At 36.8% G+C, this 23099-nt stretch overlaps 1 protein-coding gene across 11 annotated transcripts in view; it reads right to left on the bottom strand.

Annotated features, from left to right (window-relative positions):
• LOC309484925 (adhesion G protein-coupled receptor L3) overlaps window positions 1-23099 on the bottom strand; it is a 326392-nt gene that overhangs the window by 26847 nt on the left and 276446 nt on the right. For 10 of the 11 annotated variants that reach the window (XM_082151409.1, XM_082151416.1, XM_082151415.1 and 7 more), the window contains 5 exons: window positions 22056-22232; window positions 10176-10385; window positions 8901-9121; window positions 8599-8665; window positions 8390-8481 (listed from right to left, as the gene is read on the bottom strand). In XM_082151409.1, the coding sequence (XP_082007535.1) occupies window positions 8390-8481; window positions 8599-8665; window positions 8901-9121; window positions 10176-10385; window positions 22056-22232 (767 nt within the window). The remainder of the gene's footprint in view (window positions 1-8389; window positions 8482-8598; window positions 8666-8900; window positions 9122-10175; window positions 10386-22055; window positions 22233-23099) is intronic. The other variant, XM_082151413.1, reaches the window with a different exon arrangement.

The raw sequence follows: 23099 nt of genomic DNA, 5'->3' as shown, positions 1-23099 counted from the left end.
GACGTCCTGCTGGTAGTTTAACAAACACAAGACTGCGATTGAACATCTCTCCCCCCTCAGGTAGCCTGCTGCTGAACGCCCGGGTTAAACATGAAAAATTAACGTGAATTATGATAAAGAGACTGCTTTTAAAACCGTTTAAGAGAATTAGCAGCAATTTGTCATATCGTCTCACTCTATCTCCAACAGCGAATCTGCATCCCAATGGCAGCTGTAATTGAGTTAGTTGGAGGCAGAAAGTCTTGATGGAAATGTGAATAATGTCCTCAAGGTGCTGAGTGATAACTTCACCCAGAGACACGTCTGTCTTGAGTGGGTTTAATTGAGTCATAGATTAATGAATAAAAGGAATCGCTCATGACACAAGGATCAAACTCAGACCGCCCACGTCAATCCAGAGTTGTTCCTGTATCGCACATTAAATGAGGATTATGACATATTGGTGCGAGACAAGTCGACCAAAACAACTGCTGCAAATAGACACTGGAAATACTAGTCGTTAATTTATTTTTATTTTTTTTACATTTATGTTTGGCTTTATATTTCTGCAAAGGCTATGTTTCAAATTACTGTCATGTTAATGTTACATTTTAAAAATGAGATATTATTTTGAAAAGTGTATATCTGGAGCAGAAAACAAAATCGTTTATTATAACCCAGACCTTGCCTGCGTTCATTTTGTCCATTGAATAGAAACATCAGTAGCAGTTAGTGGTAATGGTATCAGTCATACTGGCCTTCATTAATACACTCTTAGAAACAAAGGTATAGTATAGACCTATATAACCTTTCAGATGTTCCCTTTAAAGGATCATTATTTGGAGTTTTACTTAAATTATTTTTTTAAATAAATTTTTTACTTGGATTAAATTTGATAAATTACACATCTCTTATACATAAAATTGAAGTAACCCGTTAAACATGAATGTATTATGCAATCATTTATGACATTTATATTTATATAGAACCTGTGGTTCTCAACTCCAGTCCTCGGGACCCGCTGCTCTGCACATTTTGTATGTCTCCCTTATTTAACACACCTGAACCAGATCATCAGCTCGTCAGGAGAGACTCCATGAACTGATTTGAGTGTGTCAGATAAGAGAGACATACAAAATGTGCAGAGCAGCGGGTCCCGAGGACTGGAGTTGAGAACCACTGGCATAAAGGGTTCTTTAAAATTGAGTCAAGAACCCTAGGGTTCTATATGAAACCATTGTGAACTTAGTAAAAAGATCAAATTAAACAAATATTTAAAATATACCATCTATATGTTGTTTCTACATGAATTTGGAGATTGAATGTGACATTATGTACTACAACATGAAAATATATTACAAATTTTAACGTTTAATTGGTTTTCCAATTTCTTTTTTTTAAAGTGCGATTAATCACTTTTTAATTGACTGACAGATCTACAATGAATTCATGAAACTGATCCAAAACCAGGTAAAAGCCATTTGTTAATAAGTTCAAAGATAATTGCCCCTATAGCAGTGAACCAGTGAAATTTCAAAACCTTTCGCAACAGCTAAGGTATATATGTATCTATACACACACACACACACACACACACACACACACACACACACACACACACACACACACACACACACACACACACACACACACACACACACACACACACACACACACAGGTATGTCAGTAACCAAACAGTTGATGTACCCCACTGACTTCCATAGTAGAGGAAAAAAAATACTACAGTAGTCAATGGGGTCCATCAACTGTTTGGTTTCCAAATATCTTCCAAATATCTTCTTTTATGTTCAGCAGAAGAAAGGAATTCATACAGGTTTGAAACAATTTGAGGGTGAGTAAATGATGACCGAATTTTCATTTTTAAGTGAACTATTCCTTTAAATCTTAACCCAACCTTAAACCTAACCATACCACTAAACCTGTCCCTAACCTTACCCATTTCCCACCTCAATAGCAGCACAAGGGTTTTGCAATACAACATGAACCAAGTAAGTACATTGTACCTAACAATTATTATTTTTATGCAAGTACGCGGTAGTGAAAGACACCTAATATAAAGTGTGACTCAAAAATTTGCAAAATAAAAATTCTGATTTTTTTTTACAATGTAGATCATCGGTAAAACAATCTGTAAAATGAGAGAGATGAGTGTAGAACTACGGACGCACACACGTATGCACAAACACACATAAAACGTCAAACACAGGAAGAACTGGGCAGGAGCAGATGACCTCCAGAGGGACACATGACCGGTGGAGAAACAGGTTGATCTTACCAGTGCCACTCCACTATGACACAGCCGTCATGAAAGCGATAGCTGTGCAAAAGTCAGCAGACAACACACACAACAGAAAACAAGAACAAATAAATGATTGAGTAAGACAGAGAGACATAAAATAATTCCTTCGAAAAGTGCAACAGCAACTGAACAAATAAAAAGCAACTTAAAAAGAAGCAGCAACAACCCCCCCTACACAGCTGTTACACAACATTCGCACAATTTAGGTCTTAACAATTTAATTTAATTTAGGATGCAAGAAATAGTATGACGAGTATGACCTACAGACGCATGACATTGAGGCAGGATTTATTAAAAGGATTTAACAAGCAAGAGCCTTTAGTTAGAAATTATACAAATATTTTGCAACATTATAAATGCTGTTACTGTAATTTTTGGTCAATTTAATTCATCCTTGCTGAATAAAAGTATTAATTTCTTTAAAAAAAAGAAAAACCTTATTGATCCGGTAGTTCAGGCTTTTGATAATGATGGAAATGTAGTCTTAACCTTGAGAATGAAATAATAATAAATGTATTAATAAGTACATTTATTACTGGCCTGCTACATGTAACTACATGAAATAACACCAATAATTTCATGCTAATACACATTCTTAAAAGTCTTTCAAATTTGGGGTCAATTCGATTTTTTGATGCTTTTGAAAGTACACTCTTCAGCTCAGAAAGGCTGCATTTATTTAATCAAAAATACAGTAAAAACTGTAATATTGTGAAATATTATTATACTGTAAAACAACGGTTTTCTATGTGAATATATTTTAAAATGTAATTTAATCTGTGATGCAAAGCTGAATTTTCAGCATCATTAATGCAGTCTTTAGTGTCACATGATCCTTCAGAAATCATTTGGATATGCTAATTTGCTGCTCAAGTATGTTTGTTTTTATAGCTTTAAATCAAGTGGTCCAATAGGATTTGATGTGCCAAATGAATGTTGCAGTTGGTATTTATAATTAAGGGGGTGAAAAAATGTCCTTCTGTGGACATTTTATTGGTCAAACATTTAAAAACAGCCCTTTGAATCAGATGACGCCATCAATTTATTCGTCTACTTTCCAAGATGAGATAGACTGTACATTATAAATGCAAATATGTGCTGTTTCGTCACCATTTGGAGTGCAATAGCAGAACGAACGCACAAAACTGTTTAGTGTTGTGGCCGGTGGTCTCACACACATAAATGAAGGCATATATCTGGATTTGTTGTGTGACAGAACTGAGGCGTTGAAGTCGTGACCTCTGTGAGCGGAGCAGGGTGGACGTAGGTTGGTTTGCGGTTAATAACTCAACCTTACAAATAGCCTTATAAATCACATCACATGTTTTTAAATCGTTTTTTATTTCTTAGAGCCGACTGTTATAAATCAGACAATGAACAACAGCAACACCACTGATGTTCACACAAACCTAAACGAACCGAAATAAAGTGGATACCATGTGATGAATAGTTGACAAAAAATAAATAAAAATTCAGTCTTTGTTTCGCTACAAATAAACCTGTATGACTTTTTCATCTTTATCTACAAAATAAGATATTCTGAAAAAAATTTCAACTATTTTTGTCCATGCAGTCGGTGTCCAAAACAACCCTGGATTCCACCCATTTTTACTGTATGGACAAAAAACACCAAGACATTTTTCACAAGTATCTTCTTTTGGGTTCCACAATAGAAAGAACGTCATACAAGTTTGGGATGACATGAGGGTGAGTAAATGGAGACCTAAAACTATGAAACCCAAACTCAATCTTCATTTTGGAGGAACTGTGAAACATTTATCTATTTTACAAATAGATTTGAAAGTCACTCATCTGATCAGAACTGTTTAATAATATGAGGTTTACGTTTGTAAGTATTACACAATGTGAAGCCTCGTCTGCAGCATTTTTGATGTCAGATTTATCCTTCATTTGTATTTTTCATCTCTAACAAAATAGACATTATAACATGGTTATCAAATGAAGTCAGTAAGTTTTTATTGTATTTCATTTTTTTACTAAATTAATACTTATTCAGCAAGGATGCATTAAATTGATCAAAAGTGACATTAAAGATGTTTATGATGTTACAAAAGATCTATATTTCAAATAAATGCTTTTCTTTCTATTTATCAAAGCAAAAAAATGCATCACAGTTTCCACAAAAAAATATGAAGCAGCACAACGGTATTCAACATTGATAATAATAAGCAATGTTTCTTGAGTAGCAAATCAGCATATTAGAATGATTTCTGAAGGATCATGTGACACTGAAGACTGGAGTAATGATGCTGAAAAATCATTTTTGCATCACAGGAATAAATCACATTTTACAATATTCAAATAGAAAACAGTTAAATAGTACAAATATTTCACAATATTACAGTTTTTACTGTATTTTGGATCAAATACATGCAGCCTTGGTAAGAGTTTCAAAAACTTAAAAAATCTTACCGATCCCAAAGATTTGAAAAGCAGTGTATATTGTGATACCGTTACTGTTATATATGTGTTGCTCACACACCCAAAAAAATAAACGCACTCACAGTTTTGTAAGTGTTTCTGTTCAGTCTCTCATTAGAGCAAGTAATCAACCATCTACAGATCAAACTAATACACCCCAGTATGAAAACTACTAACAAGAGACTGTCATTATCTCATTATTAGCATGAATAGAACGTCTGATTACAAGAATTATCCCATTTAATCTGAGACCCCATGGAGGGAGGAGATGTGTGGCTGTAATAAGACCCTTGCTCATGAATTAATCAAACCCATCACCTCTGCTGTTGTGATTCTGTTTTATGTGGTCCCCTTCAAAATGAATATGACGAAGCATTCCTAACAAACCCTTCAGAATACAGCGCACCAGCAGGGTTCTGGCAGTAAAAATCCTATTTGTTTCTTCCACAGTGAAATTGATCGTCATAAACCTCTCGAAACAGAGATAAGATGAGGTCCTAAACTTGAGAACTACATAATTCTGAATTGACTATTCATACCCTGTTTTTGGACACTTAAATACACATTAATTGCAATTAAATTTAAATGTAGTATATGTTACATTTACATTAAATGCAATTAATTGAACTTAAGAGACACTTTTGACCCACTACATCTTTATATGTAATTTCACAATCAGTTCTATTGTTACTGAAGTGTAATGCCAAATGTACTTACAAGCATTTGTGGAAAACTAAAATATACTTTTTTTATTTTTTTATTTATTGAAACATGTATGTAATGTATTTAAATATATTTGTAATCACACATTTGTAATGATGAAGTTGCAATTTAGAAAAATGTAAATATATCAACAAACTACAATATAATCAGTATTTTACATGTGCTTTAGTACTATATGTGAGTCAACATCAAAATAAGTGTACTTCTTTAAATCACAACAAAAGATAATTAAAACAAGGATTTAACATGTAAAAGTAAAAGCTTTTAATTTGGCATTATTACAAAGTGCACTTTTGAAAAGTGCACTCATGTACTACAAGTACACTTTAAGTGGCCTTTCTTTATTCAAAATATTATCTGCAAGTGCATTGCACTACAACTGCCCATTTAAGTGCATATTCAATTAAGCACACTTTTATGCATTTTAATATCTTGTAATCAATGTCAAATATATTGTATTTTATACTTTAATGAGATGCAATCAATCGTTTTATGGTGTATGGTTATTCTTACTTTGATTGATATTCCATTTCTCCTAAAGTCGGTCTACATCGAGTTTACAGTCTTGTTCCTTTGTCTCTCTTTGCCAGTTTTCTTAAAATCAATGTTTGTATTACTGTGATTCATCTCTGAGAAGGTTGATTTGGTTCAAGGCTTTCTATAGAGAACATGTTTCTGAAAAGCCTGTAGTGAAAATGAATAGGAAAAAAATACTTCAGGAATGAAACCCAAGGCCAATGCAAATGTGGTTGATCACTGTTGAGCTCTACACATGAATGCATATGTACATGTGTCATAGTCAGGATTTATGCACTTCAATCAGGTGTCCATCCGAATTTTCTAGCTGTGATAGACAAAGGGACATATTAGTCCAGTTTGGCCCTTTAACACACACACAAATGCGATGAACCACTGTGAAATATCATCCCATCTATAGAAATGATACTGCAAGATCACTGACTCAAACGGTCTGATTAGTATGCATCACATCGACATAAGCACACACATGAACAACTGAGCACACACACATCATTTCACTGTCCTGCTCACTATGCTGGATCTAAGGGGACAGCCATAAATTAGCATATTTATAGTCCTTTCAGCGCTCTGCTCTCCTGAGTGGCTGTGTGGCTCCGGTGATGAATATTCATGTGCGTGCGGAGGTTAATTTGGGCAGAATGTCTGCTGCTCTTTTCTGTGAAACAACACAGATCTTCAGGTAACGACAACCTCCCCACAGAATACACAGACACACACACGCACACTGTGGGATACCTGTGCCAGTTTTACTTTTACCTCAACCTACGACAATAATATGATAAATGAGCCATACGAGTTCCTCAGTAGATGGTCAATGGGCCAATGTTTCTTCTGTCCATAAACTTGAAGTGTGTCATTTCTGCACAATTAGTGCCATGAAACAAGACGTAATGGTTGTTTCCAAACAGGTTTCTCAAACACAAAACTCATATTATCTTTCTGTTCTTTTACCTGACAACTGCTGTTTGGACTAACAGTTAGAGATTCAAAATTCACAACATTGCTTGAGTCTGAATTTGACATGCTGTTGTCAAGCTGCTCAAACAAACTGAGCAATGTTTTGACTTTTGTTGAGACCTGGTATTAAAATTCCTCTCAAGTGATCTGAGCAAATATAAGGGGCTTTCGGACCGGGTAGTTCTAGGAACTTAGTTCTAGAAACTAGCCACCAGGGTAGTTCCCTGAGAACTAATGGTTCCCTTAGGAACATTTTCCTGGTTGCATTGCCAGTAGGAACTCTGAAGTGATGTAAGCCGTGCTTGTTGTTGTGACTTTTATTTTAATGGTACGGCAGACATTTATTTTGCTCACATTCTCTGGGTTATATAGGCTATAATCTGTGTGTTTACACAGCTTTTTTTTAAAATGGTGGGTGCTGGTGTTTTGCGTGCGTTCGGCCAATCAACATACACCAAAGTCACGGATAGTTCCTATAGTGCTGGTTTAGACCCTACTCTGAAGTAGGAGCTAAAATTAGTTCCTCCAAAAGGAGTTCCTATAACTAAAATCATTCCTAGTTCCTGCGGTGCGAACACGTCAAAATTCGGGTACTTCCGCCAATAGTTCTAGGAACTATGAAAAGGTTCATCCGGTGCGAAAGCCCCTATAGATTAATATTAACGTGGTCTAAAATGATATATGGTCACCAAAACCGCATTTGAAGGATCACATTACTTTTTTAGCATAAACGCCAATGCCTAGGTCCTTAGCCCTACTTTTCAGGCTCCTTTTCAAACAATCCACTCCACATACTGCTGGCTCCATCCCTCATCAAGTCCACCCACAAGCTCGACCTCTCTTATAATCTCACCTCTCCACCTCTCACCTCTCACCTCTGCGTTTTTTTGTATACGTCATTCGGTGGCTCTGAATTGTCAAAACACCTCTCAAATGCTTTCTATGGGTGCGAAAAACGCAGAAAATCTAACCTGATCCGATTTTTTTTTAATGACAAACGAAAGTTTCGGAGGCAGTGTGTAAACTTAATTGACACAACATGAGGTCGTATTTATTTTTTAACATACATGAATTTCGGACTCAGTGTGCAAGGACTCCACCCACAACAGGCCCCACCTTTAAAAGACTCCTCCCTTCAAAGAGCCCATCCCTCAGGCTCCACCCCTCACCTCTCAAAGATTTCACCCACCGCAGGCCTTACCTTTTAAAGGTCCCTTCCCAAAGACCACACCTACCACAAGCTTCACCCTTCATATACTGTACATTCACCTCACAGACTCCACCAACCACAGGCCCACCCTTTCAAAGGCTCATCTCCAAAGAACCAGATGCCACTCCCCTCATAGACCAAATCTACGACTAGCTCCACCCCTAGCAAGATCCAAAGAACCCATCCCACAGGCTCAACGCCTCACTGTCAGGCTTACTTGATGTTGTCAAGACAACCAGAATCTGGCTTCAGGATGGCAGTGTGGTGGAACATCTTGTACAGAGCGATTCCCAGGAAAATTACATTCAGCTAGGAAGAACAGAAGCACAGGATTGGTTGAGGGTTTACACGTGAGAGCACTAGAGTGTGCAACATTGAACATGAATGTTTTGAATGTAGTTTTCAGAGAGCATCAGAGCTGGTTACCATGATGATGAGAGTGGCGGGGCCTATAAAACTCCAGATGAAATAAGTATCCAACCGCAACCAGCACCTGAAAATGCGTGAAAGAGACGTCACTCAAGTTTCAAAGTTACACACACACACACAAAGTAGTACCGCAGATTGTCTCAGAGGTTCTTGTGTCTTTTGGCTGATACATGAGAGTTCTTTCAATTATTCAGACTTTAATTTCCGCATCATTAGACTAAACTTAAACCCTCCTGTGACCACCCACACACTCATTCAGACTCATTCAGATCATTTGAGTGTGTGTGTGTGAGACTCACACTCTGTCTGTCCCGTAACTGCGGTAATCCACTGCAGCAGAAACGGCCACAATGAGGGCAGGAATGCCATATCCGGCCAGGTAAAAATATCTCCTGCGTGAATGCTCGCTCTCAAACACCTCCACCAGCATGATGTAGAGCTGAACGCCTTCCAGAAACATCCACGTGAACGCAGACAGGAAGAAGAAATGCAGTAGTGCCGCAAAGACAGCGCAGACAATCTGAAATGCACACAAAAGGTCTTGTGAGGGCGTGTGTCATGTGGACATTGATGGATACTGTTCAGTGACCTCGCAAACCTGCTCAGATATTTGAAAAATGTTAAATAATAGGGTTTAAAGATTATGAATCATGTATGATATTACTGCATTCGAGTCACACACACTGAACACTCTCACATTAAATCTTTATGACACACACGCTTGTGCTATTTCACCATCTCATGAACTAATAAAAACATGGAGTCAGCCAATTTAAACATCCCGGGCCCTATCATACACCCGGCACAAAAGTGCTTTTTGCTAGTTTCAGCCCGGCGCAATTATAATTTTCACGTCTTGCGCCACGTTGTTTAAATAGCAAATGGATTTGGGCCCATCTGTTCGCCCATGGGCGTGCTGGTCTGAAAACGAGGTGTGTTCAGGCGCATTGTTGGCGCGTTGCTATTTTGAGGAAACTGAAACAGACTGCGCCATTGACCAATGGAAACCTGGTCTAAAGTCAATGGTGCAATCTTTTTTTTGTTATTTAAAGAGCGCATTAGTAATATGCGTCTATAGGCGGGTCTACAACGCGCGTACAGTTTGTCTCGTAGATGGTCTGCTTGCACGCTTTAACCTCGTGCACAAGCAGATCCGTTTCCTCGCCAGAGAAGCGTTCAGTTTTTCCGCTTGAAAATTCCGCCATGTAAATAGCGAATCCATTTTTAAAGCAAATGGAAGATGAGACTCTGATTGGTTTATTGCACGTTACACACCAATTACTCATTAAGAGTATAGAGACAACCCTTTAGACCATGTGCTGGGTGCGCCGACCATTTTTCCCGTCGTTAAACTAGCAAAAGTGGATTCGGACTAGGTGCACTTGCACCGTGCGCTTTAGACCATGCGCTTAGATCGTTAAAATAGGGCCTCCCATGTCCAAATATGCAATCTTCCCAGTTACATGGTAGAGAGAGAACAGTACTTAAAAAAGTAGGATTTTTACGTGATTAAAATAAATAAACAATACAAATACAATGAAAAGATGATTTATGTGTATGTATGTTTGTCGTACAGGCTGGTCTGCGCGGTTGATGCCGGTGAGGAAGAGCGTTTCAGCGATGAAGAGCGAGATGCAGAGGTTCTTGTGAATGGTGTTCCTGTCGCTCTGGAGGCCACGGAAGAAGCAGAAGGTGAAGATGCAGACGAGCAGACAGACCAGAGACAGCAGGATGCCCACCCACGTGATGACGTCCAGCAACAGATCATGCACAGGGTCTGTCGTCTACAGGGAGAGACAGAGATTAGAATGTTTTCACATTCCTTTGAACATGAACATTACAACTGAATATAAAAATATTGCTGCAAGCAGCAATTACAGGACTCAAGCACAGCAGCAGATACACAGTGACACCATCAAAGTGTCTGATACAAAGTATGAGACCACATCAGAGCAATGATTTCAGACATTTACACCAGGATGGGCAGTTCATAATTTTGCACACACAAAAAAATACAAAAATAAAAATGTTTAAGTATATTATCTGCAGAACATTTACTAAAACTAACTAAAACTGTAACTTAAACTATTAAAAATTATGGTAACACTTTACAATAAGCTTAACATTAGTTAACTATTTTAGTTAACATGAACTAAGAATTAACATCATTTATTAATCTTAATTCATGTTAATTTCAACATTTACTAATACATTATTAAAATCAAATGTACTTTTTAACATTAGTTAATGCACTGTGAACTAATTTGAACAATCAATGAACAGCTGGATTTTTATTAACCTGTTAGCCAGCACCCGCACTTTTGAAAAATGCCCAGAAATGGCATACCCTAACTAAAACAGATACAGTTCACCAACCCTTTGTACTAAAAGCACAACTATGGTCTCATTTGAAAGCTGACACTTGGCAGTTTATTGAAAATTTTGAATTAACTATTGTCATAATGAACAAAATTGTTATAAATAGCTTAAAAGTTGTGTAAAGTTATTATAAATGTATTTTTATGAAATATCTTCATGAAAATAATATTGAAGTTGGCATTGTATCAATCTAGAAATGCACTGCAGCTAAAGCCACATGACCATGTTATGTTTAAAATCTGAAGTTGATAAGTCTAAAACTCTGTATTTAATTAAATGTTTCTAAAGATCATGTCATATGACTTTATATTGATTAGACTCTAAAATGCACATTGATGTTTAGTCATCTTCTAAGCATCTATTCAGTCTATTGTCTCTATTGTTTTGTGGTGCAAACGAGCCCCATTCAGTCTCAGTCTCTCCTGCACACATTCACACCTCTCCAGGCTGGTTATGGCTATAAATATGCTTTTGTCTGCATTATAATTACTAACGACTGGCTATTCACGCTGTTTCAATCCCTAATTTCTTTTATCAAAGTTCTCACTTCACATTTGAAACTGTATCAAATGCCCTTCTTGAAAGAAGAAACATTTCAGTAAGCATTCCTATTAAAAAAAATGTCATAAAAATAACAGCTAGGTGGCAGGTGCATCTTGAGCTAGGTAGCATGTTAGCTTAGCACACCATCAATACATGACATTTTTTAGATTAAAAACATGTTTTTGCTCCAAACTTACTTTATAACGCAAGTCGAGTGTTTTTAAATAACCTTCTGTGATCTGATTTAGCTTCGGATAAAAAAATCTGACAGAAAATATATTATTTTATAGTATTCTGCACAATGATAAAGTCTATATCGATTAGCATTACATTATAAATATAATCTATTATTATGAAAATACCTGACATGGCTCGAAGAACACAGATAAATCATATATCGTTGCAATCATGTTTATTCGGTTGTTAAGTCGTGACGTAACCACTCTCCGATAATACTCTTTCCGGGTCCAAAGTCCAGGTCCTCTCTACCTACCTACCGCTTTCGCTAGTGTTTTGGTTATTATTGAGTGTTTTTACAATGCCGCAGTGCTGTGTCCCGTGTCCCGAGCTAACTCACTTCAACCTCGTAAATCTTCTTTTTCATTGATGCCTGGACTCTACCCTTAATTATGCCACCTGAGTGATGAGCTACACTAACCACTCTGTTGGTGTTAAAGGAATTTAAACCCTTTTTGACCGCCAAGGGTGCCTCACTAAGAAGGACGTGATCGTAAATAAATTTACAGGTTCCACCATTGTTATTTCTGGACGAGAGGAGCGCTTGGACCCGGAAAAGGCTAAACGTCACGTGTGACGTCAGACTTAACAATCGGATTGTCTCCAAAACATCTTTATCTGCAATTTACAGCAATCTCTGTATATGTCAGGGAGTTCCTGGCATATCACATGACATGGCTCTTCTTCATGTGTTCCATATATGGACTAAATGTGCATAGGGCGCCCTCAGGCTGCCAGTGTGTTTTGAAAACACAGACATAACTGTCACTATAAGTTTCTCAGAATAAAATAGTGGTCAAATACTGAAACTTGAATCTTATATCTTTTTAATGATGTATAGTTTGTCAAGGTAATAACATTAAATCTAATAGTGACTTTGAACTATTTAAACAAAGAACGATTCAGTGTGTCGGTGTGCTGGTGAAGTTTAACAGAAACAAAGATTAATAAATACTGTTACAAATGTATTGCTCATTGATAGTTACTTTTTGTGTGTGTGTATGTATGTGTGTGCGCAAGCGTGTAGTTTCGGCGCCTGCAACGCGTTTGACGTTTGCCTTGTGCAGAGAGAGAAGACGCAGCACCGCTGAACACTCACGCTGCGTCTTGCAGATAGTTTAAAAAAAACTCATTTGATTTTATAATCTGTGTGGATTCATTTACTAATACAACCTCCATGCAAAAGTGAATCAATGTTTGCGGGAATTCCCCGCATTATAAGTGGGAGACCTGTGGGAATGATTAAAATTATGCGCAATACCCGCAATCATGCGCCAAAATTCGAACCCTGGTATGTTCTAGGAACCCATCTATTCATCCATCCACACATCCATCCATAAAATAGAAAGGGCCATCTAGCTCATTACACTGACCGTGAACCTTTTCCAACAGACAAATGTAATTAGCTACTTTATCTTAATAACTAACTACCTTTAAAAACAAACAACAACAACAAAACACAAGTATCTCCACACAGTTGCAAACTAGCTTCTAACACTGTTAATAACCCTGCACAAACCACATCTATTGTGTATTTTTATCTGTTGTTCTTTAAGGCAGTAACCGTGTGTGACAGTAAGTTTGATTTATTAGTGTGCCACAGTTAAAGCTCTCAGATCCTGCAGACGGCCGTCATTGATTCCCCACTGTACTCCCTCTGTAGGGTCCCTACGGAGGCCGCACAGGCAGGGGAAAAGAGCACAGCTGATATGGGACGCATCCCAGAAGACTTTGAGTCTGGAAGACCGGATGTCAGCACTTCTGAAGAACACAGCACATTAATATTTATGAGTGCTGCATAGGTAACAGTACATAGCTTAAATGTGCCTGTGTGTGTGTCTCTCTGTGTGTGCCCCAGAGGGCCGTTGAGCACATAACACATCACTCTTCCTGAGGCCCACTCACCCTTGAGCGCTATATCTCCTCTACATTCAACACACAGTATGTGTGTGTGTGTCAGTGCTGTAAGTAAATCAACAGCTCAAGCCTGCTCAGCAGAATCCACAGTGAGGCCTCAGACTTTATAGAGTCAACGCTGAGCTAAAGTAAATCTATGTGTCTATAAACACTCACATACACACTCACACACATGCACATGTAGAAAGTAAGACTTCATATGTATAATGCATCATTATGAAAACTGAAAATTTTAAAATGAGGAAGACAAATGTAGTTCGCTATTTTTTGAGATATAAAAAAAAAGTATAAAAATAATACTAAAATAACATTGCTGCAGAAAGTCATTTATATTAAGATTATTTTTTCTCACTATTTTAGCCATTTTTATCTGTTTGGGTTAAGCCTAAACAGAACATTTTGTTTATAAATCTCAATTTCTATGTTTTTGCTCTGAAATGGCTTAAACACTTAAAATGAAGGTATTAAAATGAAACCTAATTCAAAATATTAATAAATAATATAAAAGTATACAAATAATACTAAAGTAATATTGCTGTAGATTATTGTATACTAAGTTTATTTTTCCTACTTCTTTAGCATTTTTTGTTTGAGGCCAAGCCTAAACCTTACAAATATTTGTTATATACATCTAAATGTCTTAATTTTTCTGCTCTGAAATGCCTTAAAATGCTGTTGTTGTTGTTTTATTTCAAAAAAGCAACTATTGTCAAGTACACACTGAATGTAGTTAAAAATATTCAAGCAAAGCTATCTGTTCTGTTTATATGCACAACATTAACAATATATTTAGTAGTATTTATATATCCATTTATATATCAGAAAATGCCACATGGAGAGTTCCATGAACATTTCGGAGAGATGATTCTGATCAGAGTTTTGAATTTATTCAAATAAATGGGCAGTTTGCATTAAACTGACTTGTGAACAACAACAGCATTTATTTTTTTATTTTTTTAAGTTTCAATCATCAGAAATGATAATAAAAGGAGAAGCAAGAAGAGATATACTGTTGCGATCTTCACCAAGCTTATAAGCAATTAAAAAGCACATTATTCATCACAATATTGATTAAGTTTATTGTCAACAAAATAATAACAGATATATCACCCGGCTCTACCACAGAGACACAGATGAACAATCATGAAACACACACACACACTTGCACAGAGGTGATGGAGGAGTTGTGTGATTAATTGCGCTCCGGTCTCCATCAAACACACCAGTACAAAATGGAAAAGAGATCAGTGAATGTGTGTGCGTGTGTACTTCCAGATTCAAGATCTGGTAGATTTATATCCCGTCAGTATCAGTTCACGTCGGTCAGAAAACACACCAGTTCAACAACAGAGCTGTTATGTCTAGTGCTGAGAAGTTTCCACAAATCGGTGAATCAATTAACCAGTTAAAACATTATCAACAACCACCAGTAATTCACTGGTTCTATCACACAATCACGTGTCCCTATGTATTGACATGTAAAACAGTTTAAACATGTTTCCGATGGTGTACTCATTTGCCAATAAAAAAAATGGAAAAAATATATATAACAAAATACACAGAGAAATAATGATAAAATAATAATAAAACACATATAAATTTAATTAAAATTAGATAACTTCAGTCATCTAGAAAAACATTTTAGGTTATACTTTATTTGGCAACACTTTATTTTACAGTGTCCTTGTTACTGTTGGATGTACTTACCATAGTAATAACAGTAAATTATGCATAATTACATGCAACTAATCCTCAACCAAATCCTACCCTAACCCTATAGTAAGTACAAGTTATTAATTCATATTACTCAGTACCTAAATATATAATTATACTGTAACAATGACACTCTTTATTTTAAGGTGTCCTTGTTACAGTGTAATTATACATTTAAGTGCTGAGTAATATCAATTAACAACATATACTTTCCATAGGGTTAGGATTGGGGTTTGTTTTAGGGTTAGTTGCAAGTAAAGGCATAATTTATAGTTATTGCTTGTGATGGATTTTTTAATGAATCATAACTAAAATTTGTTTTTCTTGCAGGAACAACATTCATATACTTTTAAATGTTTCCCCTTTTTAGCGAAAACTTGTGACTTTGGTTGTGTGAGTGTAAAAATAGCAAATATGGGAAATTAAACTAGACAGATGTCTAAACTTGAAACCTTGTGGTTACCTAGTAACAAGACGGCTTGTCTATGAAGAACCAATCAAATTGTGGGGAAATTATGTAATGTTTCATGTCATTTTTGCCATACCCCTTATTCTATAAAAACCGTTGTATTTGTGTTCGCTGGTGGGATTCTCAAATGGAATTTGTCTGAGATCCTCCGGCCGTGCTTCTTCTTGGGGGAGATCCCCCAGGTGTAATTAAAGCATCAAAAAAGGACATTTGCTGAAGTCTGTTTGTTTATTATTGCTGCGCAGAAAGTAGTTTAGGGAAGAAAGCTAGGGGAACAAGTTAGGGTATGGAACTCGGCCAGTTGTTGACTGTAGACGCAAGAGCTAGAGTTTAAAGATTATTGGGTGTCGATTGTAGACGCCCCAGATATATTTATGAAGTGTCGACTGTAGACGCAGGTAATAAGGTTCCAGGTACATAGTTAGGTTTAGGGAGAAATCTACCACATGCTATAGACATTTACATTTACATTTATTCATTTAGCTGACGCTTTTATCCAAAGCGACTTACAATTGCTATATATGTCAGAGGTCGCACGCCTCTGGAGCAACTAGGGGTTAAGTGTCTTGCTCAGGGACACATTGGTAACTTGTAACGTGAAACAAGAACACTGTGAAATAGTGTTGCCGCATTTTATTGTACATGAAGAAAGTCGTCCATGTTGAGATCACATGACCTGCTGTGTCATGTAGTGTAAGGATTACTAAAACTAACTAATATTAACAAATTGACTCGATATAATGTTTTAGCCAGTGTTCAAAGTGCGATAAAGTACGATTTTTTCTTAAAGAAATTAATGTATTTATTCAGCAAGGATGCATTAAATTGATCCAAAGTGTCAGTAAAGGCATTTATAATGTTACAAAATATTTTTATTATCAAAGAATTCTGAAAAAAAAGTACCATGGTTTACACGCAAATATGAAGTGGCACAACTGTTAGAAATGTTTCTTGAGCAGCAAATCATCATATTAGAATGATTTCTGAAGGATCATGTGACACTGAAGACCGGTGTAATGATGCTGAAAATTCAGCTTTGCATCACAGGAATAAATTACATTTTACAATATATTCAAATAAAAAAAAAAAACAGTTATTATAGAATGCAATAATATTTCCCAATGTTACTGATTTTACTGTACTTTTGATCAAATAAATAATGCCTTGGTGAACATATAAGAGACTTCTTTCAAAAACATTAACATATCTAACCGCCCCCATACTTCTGAAACTCTGGAGCTATAGTCATGTAAAAAGTAGTAGGAGGAAGAATTTCTCAGTCGACAGCTGTACATCTGGAAGAATGTTACTTTTGCTTTAGATTCGGAGCAGAATGAATGAGTTGAATGCATCAGTGACACGCGGTCTTTCATAAAAGGCCTTCAGAACAGTAAACACGAGCACACATCTGTGCAAAGCCTCATTAAGAACACATTCACGCACGCATTTCAGCTATGCAGCAGTCAGTGTGAGAATTCGAACAGTTCTCGTTTTCTCAATCCAATGAGTCATAATTCTGTCATATTCCACACACACCTCTGTGATGAGAGCATGAGATATCCATGACGACCAGCGGCCCTCCTTTAAAATTGAAGGTTGGATGACAATTGCCTGACATTGTCCCCAGACTCAGCATCACTGCATCACTATGCCACTCCAGTGGTCTCAATGTGTCCATTACTACACCTCTCGCTATCACTGGCACTGCTGCAGCCATGGCAACAACAAAACACTCACCTGTGAGGATTTACACACAAAATCTCTCTCTCGTTCACCAACAATCTGAGGGTGAAACGGAGGGGACAGATGAATAAATGCATGACTGAATGAAACCCATTTATAAGGTTATACTGAATACAATTTTGTGAGTGTGTCTACGCCTGCTGTGGCTTAAAAGTTATGCTGTACAATAAAGTCTTTTTGAAAATTTTGGTGGTTGATCTGGACATTAGTTCTGTGCAATGCCGTTTGGCAGTTCAGGCGGTGAGACAAAAAGTAAAACATTTTTACAAAATATTTTTTGTATTTTTTTGTTGTAAGTTTTTGTTTATTTGAAATATAATTTCTATTTACCTTTCATTTATTTTCATTTTAGACTTAGTTTTAGTTATTTTTGCACTTCAACCTAAATGAATTTGAATTCAGTTAATAGTTAAAACAACATTTAATGTATTTGTTTATTTATAATTTTTTTCTCTGAAAAATGCAGTATGGCAGTTTAGGCAGTGTGACAAATAGCAGATTTATTTTTACAAGATTAGTTCATTTTAATATTTAATTATGCGTTTTTGTCATTTTTTAGATTTTGTTTATTTTAATTATTTCTATTTAGTTTATTTTCATTTTAGCTTTAGTAATTTTAGTACTTCAACTTAAATTAATTTCAGTTAGTTGCTGAGGCAACATTTTTAATTATTATTTGTTTTTTTTTATTTGTTTTTCCTGACAGTTCAGGCAGTGTGACAACATTTGTATCTGTCAATACAAAAGCACTGGAGGGTTATTTACTCTAGTTAATTATGTATTTATAAATAAATCCATAAATCTATCCACTACACAGAACAAGCTCTGAACTAAAAGAAGACACGCCCACAAACCAAATATGTACCCCAATATAAGGGGTGGTGAGTGGCGCAGTGGATAAGACACATGCCTTTGGTGTGAGAGACCCGGGTTCGAATCCACTGTGAGACACCAATGTGTCCCTGAGCAAGACACTTAACCCCTAGTTGCTCCAGAGGCGTGCGACCTCTGACATATATAGCAATTGTAAGTCGCTTTGTATAAAAGCGTCAGCTAAATGAATAAATGTAAATGTACAGTGGGTGTGGCTAAGCAAAATATGGGTGTGTTCAAGACTGTAGTGAATGTAACTAACCCCTGATGTGACTGTGGCTACATTTACTTTATTAATGTTTTAATTTTAAGTTTTTCATTTAACATTCATATTTTATTTCAGCTTTATTCCATGATCAAAAAATATATTATTAGGTGTGTTCAACTTCAACCGTAAATCGTCGAGAGTTGCCACTTGCAGTCGGGGGCGGAATTGAAAACGGACACTTTCTGCTTCCTGTAGTGACGCTCGCACAGTGTTTGCGTACTTTATCACAGATTAAGTGGATTAGATGGAATATTTGTTAAATACACAGACGTTTCAGACGTTTTCATGAAGCAACAGAAACACTTTTCATGTACTGCTAAATACAGTGCCATCTGTACAAGAATAAAGTTTAATAGAAGCCTATATTATTTAAATACCAATAAAGTGGGTTTTATTTTGATAAACATGACACAATATAATATTATGGTTACATGAAAAGAGCTTTTACTGTTATAAATACATGGATTTGTGAGCATTAGGGTAACTGAAGATTTTAGAATAAACACGAAACACACATCATCGTTATCATTATTGAATCCAGCCAATCGCAGAACAACTGTATAGTCATCAGAACTTGTGCAACCGTGCGCCAGCGGGGTCAGTCGTATACTCTTGAATCGCTCTCACTGTACTTTGAATCCATACGTCACAGTGACGTGTCGTCGGCGTTGTCTCACGTTTGACGCCGATCGGTCTGCACAACACTGCATGGGGCGTATCACTGCCCTAAATGGGTGTGTCTCGAATTGCACCATTCATTGACGGCTACTTCCTGACGTGACTCACACAATGTAAATGAGTCGGTAGACTTTATTCTAAACAGCAGGACCTGAAGTAGGCCTGCAGTTTTCCCTTCTCACATTCTAATCAAAACGTCTGTCAGCGATCTACTCCCCTCTCGAGAGAGTCGTTACTGACGACGGTGCCCCACAGGGCCACTGAGCGAGGCTATTGTTTCATCTGTCAAAATGTATTTTTTCCCCACATTTTCACAGTTTTTTTCAATCCTGTCAATTGTTCTTCTCTTGCTTTTCGGTTTCACTCCAGGTAAAGCCGAACTTCGGCTGTGAATGGAAAATGTAAATGAAGCTTTTAGACTAAATGCACCTGGCTGAGGCTCCGTCCCATGTGACCCCACGCCTGGCAGACGGAGGAAAAAACCCTGCAGCCAAATTGTGTTCTCGACAACACAGAGAACAAGACTTCAATGGAGAAACAACAAAATGAAAACAGTCAAATGTGTACACTAATATGTAATCATTTCGAAAATAATGCATAGCAGCAACTTATGAAAACTCAGAAGGCGTCAAGCTGTATGTCAGACGTATCATGTCGGCCTTTTAAAAAATGCTCAAAACGAACAAAAAGCAACAATAACAATGCATTCCTAAAAAAAACACCAGTGTATGTGTGTGTTTGTTCAGCGAGTATTGAGTCGCTCAGCTGGGAATCGTCGTTGATCATGGATCATATGGAGAGATAAAGACCGCCCACCCGCTGATCTCCCACAATGCACCTCACAGCCTGAAGTCATCAACAAACAATAAACAGTCTCCACAGAGATCTGCTCCACATCCACCAGCTTCAAACAAACACACCTCACGTCTTTCTTCTGAATTTTCAGAGCAAAATCCATTCAGCACCTCTAAACATCCTGGGAAGTTGAATGTCTTCAGACTGCCAGCAAAAATCAGACTTTTTGCATATTCAGATTTTATCCAGATGGGTTTTTGAAAGTCTGGAAAGCAAAAAATCTGGTCTCTAGATGCGTGTAGCGTCTCAGTCTGAACGCTCTGGCTGTTCAATCGGATTTCAAATAGTCTTTTGCGTCACTCTTAAGGTGACACAGCGACAACGTCAGAATAGGTAACGGAAATGCGTGAAGTATTCATACATTCATACATATACCATTTCCTCCGTTGCTGAGTTTTTCTTGTGCAATGGAGGAGCTCTGCACCACGATTCGACAGGCCACTTATTTAGAGAGCGAGATGATGCAACTTTTTCCTGCATCTATTTTGAAAGCCTCATCATATACTTGGGTATGCCTAAGTCATTACCTAAACAACCCATGCAGATATGTAGGGTATGTCTGGACACACACACATCTTATTTGATCACTTGCATAGTATAGATAGTCTGCCTGAAAAGATCTATTCTGAGAAACAAAATCTGATTTGCCTGCAGTCTAAAAATAGCCTTAGATCACACAGTTTTCATTTTCTTAGAGAGGATCGCTGTTTCCACTACACGAAAATGACTATTATTTCCCTCCCCCCACCCATCACATATTTTAGCAATCATCATAAATTAGGTATCATTCAAAAGCTTTAACACTTATCCTGTGAAAACCGTTTTGAAATTGGACATTGCCTTACCATGGAAACGGTACTTCAAAACCTTTTATAGGGCTCAATTTTTGTTTTATCAACTTCAAATTTGGAACGCAAAAATACAGTTTTGTATAAAATAGAAAATGTTTAGAACATTTGCTTTACAGAAGGAACTTAAACTTCTATAACTGTTTTACACTTTCACTTCTCAAATAATCTGCTGAGTGTCTTCTTTAAAAGAGACCAAGGTGGGGGGTGAGAACCTTAAAGCACCTTTTTTGAGTTTACATGTGCTTACTATGAGCCTATGATTGAATCTGGACATAAAGCAAAATAACTGAGAAAAAAAGGGAATTAGTCCTCAGATGCCATGTCCTTAATTTATGGCAAAAATCTAGTTTTAATTTGATCTCAAATGGATTAATTACTCCAACACCTGTGTGACATAATTAACCAACGTGGTTGAACTACAAATTTGCAACAATAAGGTTTCAGGAAACAGTCGTGAGTGGCTAGTTGATTTATTTTATGGTAGTTAAGCAGCGAGTTATGTTGTTGTATGGGAAACACACCCCTGATCATCTGTGCTGCATCACTGCTTCAAACAAACACACCACATCTTTCTTCTGATTTCTTCAGAGCAAAATCCACTCAGCACCTCTATAAACATTTCGGGATGATTTAGATCATATCATTTACAGTTTCTTAGACTGGACTGCTGGCTTCCTCCACGTAAAATGGCAAGAAAAAACACTTGAACAATATATATTTACATATTTTGGGGATGTTCGTAATAGTGTTGTTCATTTGTAAAACCTCATTGTTGCAATGTGTAAATTGTTTTGAAAACAATCTGATGGGCTGTGCTACATCATGCAATGTTTTCATGTGTGGACAGATAAATTGTCGCTGGAAACGTCTTAGCTTAGAACAAGTCTGATGTTTATATATCAGACAGATGTGTTTAAAGTGCCACTACCTTCACGTCCACATGAGCCATGAGCACAGCAAAGTTGGTCAGGTGTGTGCAGGAGCAGGTGGTGTGTGTTCGGTTAGTTCCGAGCAGCCGGCAGTCCTGCGTGGACCAGAAGCCCATCATACTGCGCTTTGAGTAGCTCCAGAATGAACAGTTGGGGTTGAAATTATCATCAGACTGCTGAAGAAGAAAGAACAGCAAACTGCATTAGAGAGCAGAACACACAACATGGGCAATAACAAGAGTTACACTCAGGAGCCAAAATGAACCTTTTTTGCAACAAAGAATTTCATCAACAGAACAGAGCTTTACTGATCATGAAACTGCAGGATGGATGATGATGAAATCAACAGGAGAAATTAATTGCAAGGATGCATAAAATTGACCAAAAACATCAGTAAAGGGATTTATAATGTTACAATTTATAATGAATTATATTTCAAATAAATGTTGAACTTTTGAACTTTCTATTTATCAAAGAAAAAGTATCAAGGTTGCCATAAAAATATGAAGCAGCACAACTGTTGATAATAATGATTTCTGAAAGATCATGTGACACTGAAGATTGCAAATAATGATGCTGAAAATTCACCTATATATATATATATATATATATATATATATACTGTATTTACAGTTTTACTGTATTTTTATCAAACAAATTCAACATTCTGTTGAATCAATTATAATGCATTCAATTTGACTATGTACATTTTCAAATTGCAAAACATACACATTCTAATTTTACACTGAGATAAGTTAAAGGACATCCGGCAGATGTTAATTTGATTTGGGCAATTAGCACATGTTAAATGATTATTGTGTTTTATGCAATTCATGAAAAAATGACCAGGTAGGATGCTATTTATTTGCATTTTCTAGTTGCATTTGGTGCATGACGGGCATTGAATTTGGACCCTGTTCACACTGGAAATGACTAAAGTTTTATCTCATAGATCTGGTCAGATACGTTCAAACACTTCATTTGCCTCTTTTGTGCAATTTTGATGCCAGTTCCAGACATCCTTCAGACCAGAGGCTCTGGGT

The sequence above is a fragment of the Leuciscus leuciscus genome (genome assembly GCF_965113295.1).
Source record: "Leuciscus leuciscus genome assembly, chromosome: 2".
Lineage (NCBI taxonomy): Eukaryota > Metazoa > Chordata > Actinopteri > Cypriniformes > Leuciscidae > Leuciscus > Leuciscus leuciscus.
Note: the sequence above shows the minus strand (reverse complement) of the source record. Positions and strands in the feature narration are given on the sequence as shown.